This window comes from Aethalodelphis obliquidens, unplaced genomic scaffold (genome assembly GCF_003676395.1).
Source record: "Aethalodelphis obliquidens isolate GAN/ISIS:26980383/991018 unplaced genomic scaffold, ASM367639v1 scaffold28, whole genome shotgun sequence".
Taxonomy (NCBI): Eukaryota; Metazoa; Chordata; class Mammalia; order Artiodactyla; family Delphinidae; genus Aethalodelphis; species Aethalodelphis obliquidens.
This window is the reverse complement of record NW_020837972.1, coordinates 353,869-371,071: the sequence shown is the minus strand read 5'-3', so window position 1 is coordinate 371,071 and position 17,203 is coordinate 353,869. Positions and strand designations below refer to the sequence as shown.

The following is a 17,203-nucleotide window of genomic DNA, read 5'->3' as shown; positions in this document are numbered from 1 at the left end:
CTTTCCGAAAGGGGATGTTTTAGAAGTTGTTATAAGGTCAAAAATTCTTTGAAAAAATTTTAGCAACTAAAGCACAGTTCAAGAAGTGATGAAGTCTCAAGCAGAACAAGAAATGCAACCTATTTATGCCATCAAATACAAGCTGGTCTCTCCCAGGTGGTGGGCCAGGAGTCAGGAAACCTGTATTCCATCCTGCAGCTCCAGTGGTTAGCAGGGTGATGCTGTACAGCTCAGGGAGTCTCTGCATCTGTTCCTCTGCAAAATGAAGTGGTAGGTTTAGGATCTTTTTCTGTAAAGGACCAGATAGTAAATATTTTAGACTTTGGGCCACGTGAGTCTCAGGTCTCTGTTGCAATTTTTTTTTTTTTTTTAACATTTAAAAATGTAAAATCTACTCTTAGCTGTGGGCCATACGAAAACAGGAGATGGGCTGGATTTGGTCTGCAGGCTACAGTTTGATGAGTCCTGGTTTAGAAACCCTCTCAGAATCCCTTTCATAATTAAATTCCTTGTTTCTCCATGTAAGTGCCTTCATACACCCTGACATAATGTCAGTTTTAGACTTTTCAAGATCTGTCCTAATATTTTGCTCATTCATGGTTAAATGTAAACCACAAAATCTTCTATCATTTTTCCAAAAAATTTATAGTCTTTCTACATTGAATCAAAAGTCACTTTCTTTTCAAAAAAAAAAAAAAGTGTTCTGGGCCTCATATGAGAAAATAAAATCAAATCATAATAAATTATTAGAGAATTTCCCTGTAATTTAGCCTTTTAATCTGGTAATTTAGTCAACAGTTAAGGACGTAGTTTTATTACCTTGAGACCCTACCTTTGAAATGTTATTTTTCCTTAAAGGTAAACATTTTGTTTTGCTCTCAGTAAATTCACAATGTATTCTTTAAAAAAAAAACAAAAAAACTTCAAAATCAGTATTTTAAAAAATTGAAGAAAAATTTTAAAGAAAAATATTGCACTAAAATCTATCTCCTAACAGCACTCTGCTTTTTTAAAATATTGAACTTAGATGAAATAAGTCAGACAGAGAAAGACAAATACTGTGTGATATCACTTATATGAGGAATCTAAAAAATACAACAAACTAGTGAATATAACAAAAAGGAAGCAGACTCACAGGTATAGAGAACAAACTAGTGGTTACCAGTGAGGAGAGGGAAGTGGGGAAGGGCATTATAGGCTGGGGGGGAGTGGGAGGTACAAACTATTAGGTGTAAAATAAGCTACAAGGATATATCATACAACGGGGGGAATATAGCCAATATTTTATAATAACTATAAATGGAGTATAACCTTTAAAATTTGTGAATCAGTATACTATATACCTGTAACATATAGTATTGTACAGCAACTATACTTCAGTAAAAAAATAAATATCTTTTAAAAATTGAACTTAGAAACCTAGTCTATTTGATCTTATTGTGAAGAGATACCATTTTCCCAGATATAATTTTGGAGATTACTGACTAGCTGCCTACTTTTTTTAACTTAAAAAAAATTTTTTTTGTTGTTTTTTTCTAACTCACATGCCAGAGGGAGCAACACTGAATAATTTCTGGCCCTGACTTCCCAGCTGTCCTGGGGCAGACAGATCTGTTTGAGAGTCATACTTAAAGCCCATTGGAACATCCAGTTTGGGTGTTTTCCTGCTAGATCTGCCCCACTGCAGAGGATCTTCTGGGATCTTCTCTGACTTGAGCTCTGATTCTATGGTGTCAAGTCTCAACACACCTGTCCTGATTATAGAATTAATACTGTCAAGTACCACTTGTTCAGCACATGCTATGTGTCAGGCCTATGCTAAGTATTTTTACATACAGTGCTTGCTCATTGTAGACAATATGAAAAACAGAATAAAGAAGCAGGGGGAAAAGACATAATATTACATTACTGAATATTGACATAAAAATTTTTCAGCAAAATGGCCTTCATTGAATAGGGACCCTATCCCTTTGTGCCCCCTGACTTCTTTCTTATCTTCTAATTTGATACTGCAGTGGATCTTGTTTTTTTTGAAACTCATTGACTCAAAGCTGGGGTTAGCAAATTTGTTCATCAGTGCCTCTTAACAGTTTTTGTGACGTGTGCCCTTTTGAGGTTTGCCAGAAGGTACAATTCTGTGCTCAGGAAAGTTTGCATCATTTCAGAAGGTTCTTGGGTTCCCCGAAGCCCTTCCTTAGACCCACATGTTGTCTGCAGACCCCCAAATTAAGAGCTCCTATTGTACAGATTCAGGGTACTCTGAGAATTCTTTATGTTGTATAATCTGTTCATGGCCCTCTGGAAATCTGTAACTGGCCAGGTCATTTGGGTGTAAATGATAGAGTAGAGAGAGACACCCCAAAGGCACCCCTGTTTCTTCTCGGTTTATGTAGGACTCGTAATAACGTGTGTGCCTCTCCTTTCAGGGCGCAGGCCGGGGAGCTGTGGGTCAAGAATGAGAAGGTCATGTGTGGTTATATAAGCGAAGATACCAGGGTAAGGGTGATAAAGTGCTTTTTTCGGTTTGTTTCCCCGTGGTATTATGTCTATAAGTTGTGAAATCAAAAAACAAAACAGAAACCAGCAAAAACTTGATCTCATGATCAAGCTGGTGACCAGCTACTATCTGCTCAGCTGGATAATATTGTAATATAGTTGGGGACTCCTGAAATTCTAGTGTTTTACAGTTGGATCTCTCCAGTTTGGGGTTGATCTTCATTTTCTTCTGTTTAATATCAGATGTAGAGATGGAACATCTAGCTTGCAGGTTTCTGTGCCCACTAATACATAGCGAAAGTTAAATTCAGTAAAAGATTGTGTTGGTAAACACGAAGAAAGACCTTTGCCAAGGAATCTCCTCCTGTGACTCTGTTCCAGTTGGAAAAATCCAAACTGAACAGCTGTGAACGTTACCCACGCTGGTGAAAGCACCTGTCTTCTCTTCCGTGTTCCTATCCCCCAGCCTCCCTTTGGTTCTCAACCCAGGGGTGATCCTGCCTCCCCAGGGGTCTTTTGACAAAGTCTGGAGACATCTTTGGTCGTCACAACTGGGGTTATGTGGAGGATGCTGCTGAACGCACTACAGTGTAAAGGACAGCCCTCCAGAGCAAAGGGTCACCTGGGCCCCAAGGGCAGTAACATTGTGCGGAACTGTCCTGTGCATTGTGGGGTGTTCAGCATCCCTGGCTTCTACTCACTAAGTGCTAGTAGCGCCCATCCCCACCCCCTGCAAGTCATAACCACCAGAAATGTCGCCAGACATTACCAGATGTCCCCTGGGCAAGCAAAATAGTTGAGAACTTGGGGCCATTTTTAGAGGTAACCACTATCTGAATTTTATTTTTGTAATTCCCTTGTTTACATAGTGATAATACATATGTATTTTACCCTACACAGTATATTATTTGTTTTGCTCACGTTTAAGTTTTATTAAAGTGGATTAAAATGTATTCTCTTCCCCCCCCCCCCCACTTTAGCTATCTCGTTTGTACTCACTATATTTTTCATCATTGATTAGGAGTATATTTGTTGGGTCATAGGTTCTACTCTGTAAGGTAATGCCAAATTATTTTTCAAACTCTTTGGACCATTTTAAACTCCTAGTAGCCATATATAAAATCTTGTTTTTCACTTTTTACAACACCAGGTCTTAGATTTTGAAAGTTTTTGCCACTCTACTGGGCATACATTGGTATTTTACAGTGATCTTTCCCCCAGTTTTCTGGGAATTGACTCTTAAGTATGGCTTATAAAGACCATGATAAGTTGGCACATGCTTACCCACTGAGCGGCTTGTGGGATCTTAGTCCCCTGACCAGGGATTGAACCCCGGGGCCATGGCGGTGAGAGCGCCAAGTCCTAGCCACTGGACCGCCAGGGAATTCCCCATTGAAGGATTTTAAGTGGGGGAATGATACCTGAATTACGCTTTTAAGAGATCACTTATTCATTCAGTTGGATTTTGTTGAACAAAACTCCCAAAGTGGGCTTCCCTGGTGGCGCAGTGGTTAAAGAATCCTCCTGCCAATGCAGGGGACACGGGTTTGAGCCCTGGTCCGGGAAGATCCCACATGCTGCGAAGCAACTAAGCCCGTGTACCACAAGTACTGAGCCTGCACTCTGGAGCCCGCAAGCCACAACTACTAAGCCCGCGCTCTGCAACAAGAAAAGCCACCGCAATGAGAAGCCCGAGCACCGCAACGAAGAGTAGCCCTCACTCGCCACAACTAGAGGAAGCCCGCATGCAGCAACGAAGACCCAATGCAGCCAAAAATAAATAAATTTATTTAAAAAAATAATACTGTATAAAAAAAATAAACTCCCAGAGTTACGGTGGCAAATTGATACTTAAAGGTCAGCTTTATTCTCTCATATAAAAGAAGTCCATGGGTAGGCAAATTATGGCTGGTGTGACAGCGTCACAGTTACTGGTGGTCTAAGGCCCCTTCTGCCTGCCTTTTCTGCCTATCAGGATTGGGCTTCCGTGGTCTGGCTGGAGCTGCTGTGACCACATCCATATGCCAGGCAGAGGAGGGAAGAAGGGAAGAAAGACAACAACGGGGCACGCTCCAGCCGAGTCAGCTTCCTTTCAGGACACACTTCCATTTATACCTTACTGACCAGGGTTGAGTCATGTGGAACTGCTCAGCATGCCTGGAGGTCTGGTCTCTTGGCGGGTCCCTTGCCTCCCAGAATAGAATCAGCTTCCTCTGACTTAGAAAGGAAGGATGTTGGCTAGGCGTCCACAGTACCCGCTGCAGCCCCTCTGGCTCTGGAGCAGAGAGTTGATTGTCGGGGCAAGAGTGGAAGCAGAGAGATGAGTTAGGAAGTTAGAAGGTGGTGGCGTGGGCTAGGCTGGGCACTGGAGCAGGGGAGAGATGGGCAGATTGGTGAAACATTCTGGGGTCGAGTCCACAGAACTTGCTAATGTGTTGGGTGTGAAGAGTGAAGAAAGGAATAATTGAGCAGCTGGTGGAGAGATGGCGGTGCCATTTATTATATGGAGAAGGCCAGGGAGGAGTCGTTCAGGGGAACTTCAGTTTGTGAGATGTCTGGACAGCCGAGTGGAAAAATCAGGGGAGGCAGTTGAGTCTGGAGCTAATCTGTCACTTCTCCCATGTAGCCCCCCATCCCATCCAGCCACGGGAACCGCTCACCATCCCTCCAACATGGCAGCGTGCTCTCTTGCCTCCGTGTCTTTTTGCGTGCTGCTCTCTCCCGCCTGCGGTGCTTGCTCCTCGCCTTCCCCCTTTCCCAAGCCTCTCATCCATCCCTCAGCACTAGTCTCAGGCTTCCCTGCTCCTGGAAAGCCTCCCTGGATGCACCAGGCTGGAAGTGCCCCCGTGGCACCTGGGACATATATCTATATCAGCACTTGTCACACTCCGGTGAATGCGTTTCTTACCTGCCTTGCCACCAGACTGCAAGCGCTTTGAGGGCAAGGACTGTGTCTTTTACCTTTATATCCCAAAGTTGTCTGGCATACCTCCTGGCACTTAATGTCCCAAGGCTCTTTTACTTGAGATAATCTTTATAATCAGTTCAATTACCTGGCACACAAAAGATTCGAAGGAGCAAATGTAAAAGGAAAGGGAGTATTGATGCCTGCAACTTACACATTTTATACATTTTGCTTTCCCACCAAAGCTCTTTAAAGTCTGCTGGAGGAGGGAAGGGCTGGGTAAAGAAAGGGCTTTGTGGTAAAGCACACAGGCCAGGGAAACCACTAGGGCTTTTCCTGGAGGCATTCTGGGTATGGAGAGGGGTATGATGTGGATTAGTTATTAGATCAACAACTCATCAACTGGTGCATCTTAGCCCAAGTTCTCCTTCTGTAATGAGGTCTCATCGACTTTCCCAGTAGATTCACTGCCCCTTCTCCAACGTTTCTTGTGGGAAGCTTCAAGGAATGTTTGTATATAGTTGCAATGTTTTGCATGTCTTTATCCTCTGCCGTGAGCTCCTAGAGGGTAGGGACAGAATCTTCCCCTCATGGCCTGTGATGCCAGGGATGGAGCTTGCTTTTAGAAGTTCCATGTCTCACAATTAAGAGAAATCTTCCAGCATTGCTTTTTTTTTTTTTTTTTTTTTAAAAAAAATTTTCCATTTTTTTTTTTTTTTTTTTTTTTTTTGTAAAAAACATGTACAATTTTGCTTTTTTTTTTTTTTTTCCTGGGCTGTGCTACGCAGCTTACAGCATCTTAGTTCCCTGACCAGGGATTGAACCCGGGCCCCAGCAGTGAAAGCACCTTGTCCTAACCACTGGACTGCCAGGGAAGTCCTAAAATATAGCATCTTATCCATTTTTAAATATACAGTTCAGCAGTTTTATGTATATTTACATCATTGTGAAACAGATCTGCAGAACTTTTTCATTTTGCAGAACTGAAATTCTATCCATCATTGCTTTTTAATGCAATTATGTCTTTGTTTCTTTCAGGTGGTATTCCGTTCTACGTCAGCTATGGTTTACATATTTATTCAGATGAGCTGTGAAATGTGGGATTTTGATATTTATGGTACTGTTCCTAAGTGCGGGTCATAACTGCTAATGGGGAGAAGTTTCTGGTTTCCCCCAAGTTGGTATCATTTACAGCAATCTCTTAGCATTCTCTGAAGATATGTCCTGAGATCTTAACAAATCCTCAAATGCTAAAATAGATAAATATTTTATATATCTAGTGAATTGCATGAAATGTAGTAAAGCATTAATGAAAAATCTGAATTCTCAGATCTTCAATTATTCTATAAGCATAGATCAAAAGTCATAGAGGGAGTGACTCTATGGCCAGGAACCAGCACTTCTTTGATATCTTTCATCTTATGTCCTATCACTCACAGAAATCACCAAGTTTGTCTCATTTTATTAGAATTACTACACAATAAGTGGAGTACAGTAAAGCTGCTATGAGGTGTGGACACTGTGCCCGACACACCAGCCTCATGGTGCATGCCGTTCTAATTTGTGTTTAGCAAAATTACAAATTAATTTTTGATGTAGGGCATCTTGGATACTCAAGAACAGCAGAAACTGCAAATGGTAATTTAGTGAAGGCCCAGGGGCTACCAGATCACCTTCAAACAAACTGGAAGCGTCACTGTGAGAATAATTATATTTAAAAGTTAGACGGTTCTCTCATTTTGAAGATACACTGTCTTTTTCAATCATCAAAGCTTTTCAATCTTGTATTTTACCTTGAAGCTATGACCTCTTACTGAGTGAGGTAAATATTAAATTTGGCTCCATAGAAAGTCTAGGTTGAAAATGCTTTTAGGATGTAGCAGTACCACCTTCTCTTTGACTAGTCCTATTCCTGTTAATTTACTGAGAGAAGAAAATGTAAGCAAGAAATAAAGATAATTCCCACCTTCTTTCTATTGTTTCTTTTCAGGGGATCTGTATTTTGAGAAAGCTGTGAATGGTTTCCTTGCTGATCTCTTTACCAAATGGAAGGTACGTTTCTTCTCATGCACTAAATCTCATTGCGTAAACATTATTCAATTCAGATTTTAAAAACTTACTCTTTCTATTAAGCTGAATTTAATTGAGGTACCTTAGCTAAAGTCTAAATTGATAAGACTCTAGATTTAAATTACCTTCATCACCTCAACATGGTCAAGTATATTTATGAAGAACACACAGCTAACATCATACTCAATGGTGAAAGACCGAAAATGTTCCACCTTAAGAATATCAGGAACAAGATAAGGATGTTTGCTTTCACCACTGGTATTCATCCTTTTACTGAAAATTCTAGCCAAAGCAAGTAGGAAAGAAAAAAGGAAGAAAAAAGAAAGAAAGGAAGGAAGGGAGGGAGGGAGGGAGGAAGGAGGGAAAGAGGAAAGAAGGAAAGGAGGAAAGGAAGAAAGAAAAGAGAAAAGAAATAGTATCCATATTGATTGGAAGAGCAAAAGCAAAACTATCTTTCTTCACAGATGACATCCTGTATGTAGAAAACCCCCAAATATCCATAAAAAAACAAAAACAAAAACTATTAGAGCTAATAAATTCAGCAGAGTTGCAGGATACAAAATCAACACATAAGATCATTTGTGTTTCATCAGCAGTGAACAATCTGATCAGGAAATTAAAACAAGGAATAAAAAATTTTAAAGGGAATTAAATTAAAAAACAATTCCATTTACAAGAACATCAGAGAGAATAAAATACTTTGGAATAATTTACCCAAGGAAGGGCAAGGTTTATGCACTAAAATCTATAAAACATAGCTGAAAGAAATGAATGAAGACCTAAATAAATGAAAAATAACTCGTGTTCATGGATTAGAACACTTAATATTGTTAAAATATTCTAAAATTTATGTGGAATTGCAAGGGATCCTAAAGAGCCAAAACAATCTTGAAAAAGAAGAAGAAAGTTGGAGGACTCTCACTTTCTAATTTCAAAGCTTATTACAAAGCCAAAGTAGTCAAAACAGTGTGGTACTGGCATAAAGGTATCTATGTAAATCAATGGAATAGAATTGAGAGTACAAAAATCAACCCATACATCTATGGTCAGTTGATTTTAGATGAGAATGTGCAGTCCACTCAATGAGGGAAATAATAGCTTCTTCCACAAATGGATTCAAGACAATTGAATATCCATATGCCAAAGAATGAATTTTGAGTCTTACCTCACATGATATACAAAAATTAACTCAAAGTGAATCAGAGACCTAAATATAAGAGCACATACCAGGTATTGTGGGAAGTGTTTTACCCTCCTTATCTCACTTCATCCTCTTGTCACTCTTACCCAGGTAGGGAAAGTACAGCTGAAAGAGGTTAGGTAACTTGCCTGTGATCGATAGCCCGAAAAAGCAGAGCGAGGATTCTAATCCAGTTCCATCCATTCATCCAGTGCTCACCTGAGGTCGTAACTCCTGGGCCGTCCTGTTTGTTTCTGTAATCCTGAGTCACGTCACCACTGTTGTATGTTACCTCCTCCATTAAACATGAGTTGAGAGGCTCTCATGCCCACACCAGCCCACTGTCAGGCACTTTTCCTGTGTAAAACTTACACCAAAATCAGATGAGTTTGGAGCTGTGTTTGGAGCACTAGGCGTCCAATAAATTAGTTGGTGGCTAGTGAAGGTCTGCTCTTGGTACTGTGGCTTGTATTTAGGAATTTCTGTCCACTTGAGAGATATCGGTGGAAGAATATAAGGTGACATGTTATGTTCATTATGTTGTTTTATACGGTGAATGCTGAATTGTGTGGTTAGTAAGTTCAGTTCGAGATGGGGTTGGTCAGTATAGGCTGTTGTCTTCAAAGACCCAGGAGGAACTGAAACTGAGCTTTCTGGCTCACTGGTGCAAGCCAAATTTCATGCCGTCTGTAAACACCCTACTTGTAGAATGTTGAACTCCAGACCGCACGGAAATGTGTATTCTCACTCGTCCCCATCGCAGTCCAAAGGTAATTACCTTGGTTTCAACCTGTGCATCTTGAGCAGCACCCAGTCCTCGTCCTATGGCCCTGGCAGTAGGTGGGAGTGTCTGGTGCTTACATCCACCACCATGGGTTCCATTCTTCCCTAAACCACAGTCCTGAAGAAATTAAAAAACACCATGAAGCAGGTACAAATACCATGATCCTCTGACAATGGGCTGATCTATTTTATGCCAAATCAAGAGCTGGGAGACAGCACCCCCAACTTATTGGTGATTTGCAGGGTTTTGTTTGTTTTAATGGCCGTGCTGTGCGACATTCAGGATCTTAGTTCCCTGACCAGGGATGGAACCCACGCCCCCAGCAGTGGAAGCATGGAGTCTTAACCACTGGACCGCCAGGGAAGTCCCGTGATTTGCAGTTTTCAAAACACCTTCCACATTCCTAGGACTTTAGATAACTTGCCCAAGGTCATGTAGTGGTAGTTTCAGAGGCAGGAGTCAGTCCCAGCCTTCTGACTCTGGCAGAGCTGTGTCTACTGCATTACGCAGTCTACAATTACATGATGCTACCCAATGCCTGAGCCCCCAAGCCTCCCAGAATTGAAGTAAATGGAATAAACTTGAGTCCTCTTTTTCTCTACTCATCCCTAGGAGAAGAACTGTAGTCATGAAGTGACAGTGGTCCTATTTTCTAGGACTTTCTATGATGCAAAATCTCTTGGTGCGTAAGTCTCCTACAGTTATTTTTTTGTTAAGCTTTCCACACGCCCATCCCAATTCATTCCTTATCATTTTCTTTCCTTTGGCACTGCTCCATCTGTCCCATCTTTTCTGTTAGAGGGTAGGGTAGAGTGGAAAATGACACAGTCCATTAGCAGATTCAAGGAGTCTGTGGGCTGTGATTCATCTTAAAACCAACTTAACAGATACATAATTGTGTGTGTGTGTGTGTGTGTGTGTGTGTGTGTGTGTGTGTGTGTGTGATGCGACTCTTCAACCCAGAAGGGGGAAGCGGAGAAACTGAATTTCTCTTTTTAATCTGATCTGTATATGTTGTTTTCTCTATTTCAGATGAATTTCCTGAAATAAACCGAGCCTCAATTAGGCAGGATCACAAGGGGCGATTCTATGAAGACTTCTATAAGTATGTTTGGGTTGCTTTTGCCTTTTGTTTTCCCTTGGTTGTTTCTTCCCTAACTTAGAAAAAAAAAATTAACCTTTTTACTTTGGAATAATTTTAGGTTTACAGAGAAGTAGCAAAGATAGTACAGAGAGTTCCCATATACCCTTCACCCAGTTTCCTCTGTGAATATTTCCTAACCAAGGTACATCTATCAAAACTACGAGATGAGGACTGGTACATTGCTATGAACTAAATATCAGACTTTTCTCAGATTCATCAGTGTTTCCGCTTATGTACCTTTTTTGTTCCACGATCCAATGCAGGATACCACATTGCAATTAGACTTTCCAAACTTTTTATTGTGAAAAGTTTCAAACTCACAGAAAAGAATAATGAATTAATATAATGAACCCATATACCCAATTCCTGGATTAAACAGTTATTATCATGCCATATTTGTTTCATTTTTTTAAAAAAATTATTTATTTATTTTTGGCTACATTGGGTCTTCGTTGCTATGCGCGGGCTCTCTCTAGTTGCAGAGAGCGGAGGCTACTCTTCATTGCAGTGCGCGGACTTCTCATTGCGGTGGCTTCTCTTGTTGTGGAGCACAGGCTCTAGGAGCGCTGGCTTCAGTAGTTGCAGCACGCAGGCTCAGTAGTTGTGGCTCGCAGGCTCTAGAGTGCAGGCTCAGTAGTTGTGGCACACGGGCTTAGATGCTCTGTGGCATGTGGGATCTTCCCAGACCAGGGCTCGAGCCCGTGTCCCCTGCATTGGCAGGCGGATTCTTAACCACTGCGCCACCAGGGAAGCCCCGCTTCATTTGGTTTTTGGCTACATTTTACTTAAGAGCAAACTATAGATATTAAAACATTTTGTTCCTAAAGAATAAGGGCAACCATGGACTTTCAGTGATTATGGTGTGTCACTGTAGGTTTATTAATTTCAACAAATGTACCACTCTGGTGAGGAATGTTGATAATTGGGTGAGGGGGGCATGAAACATGTGTTAAGGGAGGGAGTATATGGGAAATCTCTGTACCTTCCTCTCAATTTTGCTGTGAAATTAAAACTGCTCTAAAAAAAGTCTGAATTAAAAAAAAAAAAGCAGGAAACACTCAGGGATGCATAACTGTGTATCTGTCTCTCACAGTGACATATAATTTTAAAAATTAGAAAAAAATTAAATATCAAACAATAAAGAATTAAATTATGGTAGAATTTCAGACTGACAAAATATTATACAGCCATCCCATTAAAAATGATGTAATCCTCTTTGATAATTGTTGGATATGAGTGGTAGGTACATGCAGGCTCACAGTGCTATTTTCTCTACCAAAGTATATTTGATTTTATTAAAAACAAAAATTTAAAAAGAGGAACGTCCAATTTTAAAACAGGCTAAACTGAAAAGGGTCTGGAGAAACACATATCATAGTGTTAAAAGTACTTCCCTTTGGATTGCAAAGTCAGACCAGGGGTAAGACCCAAAACAAACAAGATGAAAAAATGGGCTTCTTGGTGGTGTATATTCACTGCGTTTGGACAAATGAATAATGACAGGTCTCCATCGTTATAGTATCTTACAGGGTATTTCCACTGCCCTAAAAATCCTCTGTTCTCCACTTACTCATTCCTTCCTCCACCCGCAACCCCTGGAACTATTGATCTTTTTACAGTCTCCATAATTTTGCCTTTTCCAGAGTGTCATATGGTTGGAATCATATAATATGTAATTTTTTCCTATTGGCTTCTTTCACTTAGTAGTATGCATTTAAGGTTCCTTCATGTCTTTTCATGGCTCGATAGCTCATTTCTCTTTAGCGTTCAATAATGGACCTTTGTCTGGCTGTACTATCCACCCCTTGAAGGAGTCTTGGTTGCTTCCAAATTTTGGCAGTTATAAATAAGGCTTCTGTAAACATCCATGTGCACGTTTTTGTGTAGACATAAGTTTTCACCTCATTTGCATAAGTAACAAGGAGCACAATTGCTGGATTATATGATAAGAATTCTGTAAGAAACCACCAAACTGTCTTCCAAAATGGCTGCACCAGTTTGCATTCCCACCAGCAACAGATGAAAGTTCCTGTTGCTCCACATCCTTGTCAGCATTTGGTGTTGTCAGTGTTCTGGATTTTGGCCTTTCTAATAGGTATATAGTGTTGTCTCATTGTTGTTTTAATTTGTATTTCCCTGATGGCGTATGAGGTGGAGCATCATTTCATCTGCTTATTTGCCATCCGTCTATCTTCTTTGGAGAGGTGTCTGTTCAGGTCTGTTGCCCACTTTTTTTTTTTTTTTTTTTTTTTTTGCGGTACGCGGGCCTCTCACTGTTGTGGCCTCTTCTGTTGTGGAGCGTGGGCTCTGGACGCACAGGCTCAGTGGCCATGGCTCACAGGCCCAGCCGCTCCGGGGCACGAACCCGTGTCCCCTGCATCGGCAGGCGGACTCTCAACCACTGCGCCACCAGGGAAGCCCTGTTGCCCACTTTTTAATTGTATTGTTTGTTTTCTTATTGTAAAGTTTTAAGGGTCCATTGTATATTTTGGATGATAGTCATTTATTCAGATGTGTCTTTTGCAAGTCTTTTCTCCCAGTCTGTGGCTTGTCTTCTCATTCTCTTGACACTGTCTTTTGCAGAGCAGAAATTTCTTAATTTTAATGAAGTGCAGCTTATCAATTTTTCTTTCATGGATTGTGCGTTTGGTATTGAATCTAAAAAGTCATCACCATACCCAGGGTCATCTAGGTTTTCTCCTGTGTTATCTTCCAGAGTCTTATAGTTTTATGTTTTGTATTTAGGTCTGTGATCCATTTTGAGTTAATTTTTATGCAGGCTGTAAGGTCTGTGTCTAGATTTTTTTTTTTTTTGTAGAGAGTATGTTAAATATCAGCTCAGTAGAGTTATTTATAAAGCACCTTTTTAGTGTTTGTGGTCCACTGTACTAGTGCTTCTAAAACCGCTGTGTACAAATGAATCCCTGGGAATTTGTTAAAATGTAGGTTCTGATTCAGTAAGTTCTGGGATGGATCCTGAGAGTTTGATGATCCCAATGCTGTTGATTGGTAGACTGCAAGTAGATTTTTTTCTTTCTTCCCCTTTCTTTTTTTCTTTCTTCCTTCCTGCCTTCCTTGTTCCTTCCTTCCTTCCTTTTTTTTTTTTTTAAGTGGACGGCCAGTTGTTCCAGCACCAGTTGAAAAGACTATCTTTGCTCCATTGTATTGTCTTTCTCATTTGGCAAAGATCAGTTGACTATATTTGTGTGGGTCTATTTCTGGCTCCATTCTGTTCCATTGATCTATTTGTTCATTCACAATATCACATTGTCTTGATTACTGTAACTTCATATAAGTCTTGAAGTTGGATAGTGTCCGTCCTCCAACTTTGTTCTTCTTCAGTACTGTGTTGGCTATTCTGGATCCTGTGTGTTTCTTTAGGATAAATTCCTAACATTAAATGGAAATGTATCTTTCTCTTCTTCAATTTAAATTTTACTTATTTTTTGGAATACATTCACATGGTTCAAAATTTTAAAGGTTCAGAGGTATACAGTAAGCAGATTCCCACCCATCCTTTTCCACTGATCTAGTTCCCTGACCTAGATATGTTTATTGGCTGTCTGTGTAAAAACACATATATGGATGTTTTCATTTAAGGCTTTTCGTATATGCTATCTAATTGTAATTCAGTCTGTAAGAATGTTCATTTCCCTGCATAGCACTGGGCATTTATATAATCTCTAGGCAATTTTGAAATGTTTTTATATTTTTTGTTTTCAATTTTTAATTTTCACTCTCTTGATGCAATTACATTTCTTTGTTAACGTTTGTTAAAGGCATTCGACTTTACTACATATTGCTATATGATAAATGACCCCAGCTCCAGGCGTCCCCTCTTCTCCTTTCCTTGAACCCAGTAAGGGACCCTATGTCCTGTGTGTCATCACTGCTCGATACCTATTTTGTGATCGTGCTCCTTTCAGGGTGGTGGTGCAGAATGAGAGGAGAGAAGAGTGGACCTCCCTCCTCGTGACCATTAAAAAGCTCTTCATCCAGTATCCAGTGCTGGTGCGACTGGAACAGGCAGGTACTGCATTTATGTGCTGGAAGGTGCGGCAGGGGAGGAGGTGTCAGATGGAGGCTGGGGGACCAAGAGGTTCCTGCTTGCTTCCCTTCCAGTGTTGAGTATGGCTTCTGCTTCTGGCCGGGTTTCTATGTCTGGTTGGGTCCTGCTGGTCATTGCATGTGCAGTAAGTTCAGTCACGTCCCTTCTGCAGGGGGAGGGGCCTGTGGATCAAGGCACCTTCCACTTGTTTCTTTTTTTTTTATATATAAATTTATTTATTTTATTTTTGGCTGCGTTGGGTCTTCGTTGCTGTGCTTGGGCTTTCTCTAGTTGAGGCGAGCAGGGGCTACTCTTCGTTGTGGTGTGCGGGCTTCTCATGGCGGAGGCTTCTCTTGTTGTGGAGCACGGGCTCTAGGTGCGTGAGCTTCAGAAGTTGTGGCGCATGGGCTCAATAGTTGTGACTCGTGGGCTCTAGAGTGCAGGCTCAGTAGTGTGGCGCACGGGCTTAGTTGATCTGCAGCATGTGGGATCTTCCTGGTCCAGGGATCGAACCTGTTTCCCCTGCACTGGCAGGCAGATTCTTAACCACTGCGCCACCAGAGAAATCCCCCCACTTGCTTCTTACGAGTCCATCTTTCATGAGATGTTGTTCCTTCTCTTGTGTCTTTTGCTTCAGAGGGCTTTCCTCAAGGAGACAATTCTACCTCAGCACAAGGAAACTACCTAGAGGCCATCAATCTGTCATTCAATGGTGAGTAAGGGCGCCAGCCACAGTGAGCGGATGTCTTGCTGACCACATGGCTGTGACCTTCTTTTTACTAATGTGCAGAGACCCAGACCTAGCTGGTGATGCCCCCACCTACCTACCCCCCAGATTAACTGAAAGCAGTAACTTCTGTTTGGATGGTTTTAATGGCCACCATGTAGCTCTTGGGTTTTCTGTTGGGAATCAACTTCCTCTTCTCATCTGCTTCTCATGGTGATCCAAGAGTAAAGAGCTGGAGAAAGTCCTCCTTGGGCCCTTTGTTTTCCTAAAAACTGCGTTCTTATTATTTTTCCACTCCATCCTTCAGTTGCTTCCAGGTAATTTTTTTTAATTTACTTTTTTTTTTTTTTAAATTACAGAAGGAGCCCATTGTTCCTAGAATTCAAATACTAGAGAAGTATATCAAGTACAATGAAAATCTCCCCCTTCCCTCCACTGTCAGACCCTTCCAAGAGGGACCATTGTTAACAGCGTGATGTGATTTCTTCCAAACGTTTCTCCCTGCATTTATGTGTTAGCTGAGATACTTTGTTTGCAGATAACAGAAACCTACTGAATTCAAACAAAAAAGGAAGTTTACTCTAAGGATACAGGGGCTCTTGGGGCAGCCAGAAAAGGCTTGAACACCTTGTTGAGGAAGGTGGGAATGAGGGTGGCTCTGGGAACCGCAGCAGCAGGAATTCCTAGACACGAGTTCAGCTCCCAGTGACCCTGTCTCTGATCTCTGGTTAGAATTCCACATTCCCAGCTCTGGTTAGGTGTCTGTCCATCACTGGCAACTGACAGAAGAGATGGTGTGTGGTCACTTTACTGTGTGTATCGCCTGCCCCTGTGTCTGTACTCAGGTGCTAGGGATTCTAGAGCATGGGGTCTTTTATTAGTAAGCCTTTTTGTCACATTTGAATGGCACTAAATTTCCATAGTAAAAACCGCACAGCTCAGGAATAAGAATTAGGGAATTCCCTGGCGGTCCAGTGGTTAGGACTCTCTGCTTTCATTGCTGAGGGCACAAGTTCAATCCCTGGTCAGGGAACTGAGATTCTGCAAACTGCGTGGCATGGCACGGCCAAAAAAAAAAACAAGAAGTAAGAATTAACTTGCCAAATTTAAAAAGTCATCACAAGATTCTGGTCAACTCTCTCAAATATTGTCTTAAATCAATATTTGATTCTTCTAAGTTTCAATACAGATCCATTTATGGATGGTTTAAATTAGCGACATGAAATTTGGATATTTAAGGCTACACAAGGCAAGTATTCAGCCTTGAAGAAGGGTATTAACAAAGGCAACAGGGACATAGACCTGTATTCAAGCAGTTCTTACTGTAGAAGGGGAAGGACAGAAGTGAATTCAGGCCGGGAGGTGACAACTGCTCTAACAGAAACATGGACGAAATGGTCCGAGAGCATGGAGACGCTTGCCACTGGCTGGTTTCTGATAAGCTGTAGCATCTTCACAGGAGGACTTTTTACTTTGTTTCAAGTGTTTGACAAGCACTACATCAACCGCAACTTTGACCGAACTGGGCAGATGTCTGTGGTGATCACGCCCGGGGTGGGTGTGTTCGAAGTGGACCGGCTACTCATGATCCTGACCAAGCAGCGGATGATAGATAACGGTAATGCTTCCAGGGCGCTGCTGTGTTTATAGCCTGATTTACCCTTACCCATCGGGATCTGGGGACATGAGTAATGTCAGGTGACAAAAAAGAGTTCCATGGTCAGTCGGCTTGGGACATGCTGGGTCATGCACAGTTTGGCACAGTTCCTAATTGCCAGTTTGAATATGTTAGTGTATCTTGTTTATCTCTAGAGGACATAACTGGCACTCTGACTTTCCCAAACATACT

At 41.4% G+C, this 17,203-nt stretch overlaps 1 protein-coding gene across 1 annotated transcript in view; it reads left to right on the top strand.

The window, feature by feature from the left end:
- The window catches only part of DEPDC5 (DEP domain containing 5, GATOR1 subcomplex subunit), a 93,026-nt gene that overhangs the window by 9,654 nt on the left and 66,169 nt on the right, over positions 1-17,203 (top strand). Inside the window, 8 exon segments of the mRNA XM_027124189.1 lie at positions 2,427-2,496; positions 6,440-6,518; positions 7,392-7,453; positions 10,048-10,117; positions 10,468-10,540; positions 14,506-14,609; positions 15,265-15,339; positions 16,838-16,972. Of these exon segments, the coding sequence (XP_026979990.1) occupies positions 2,427-2,496; positions 6,440-6,518; positions 7,392-7,453; positions 10,048-10,117; positions 10,468-10,540; positions 14,506-14,609; positions 15,265-15,339; positions 16,838-16,972 (668 nt within the window).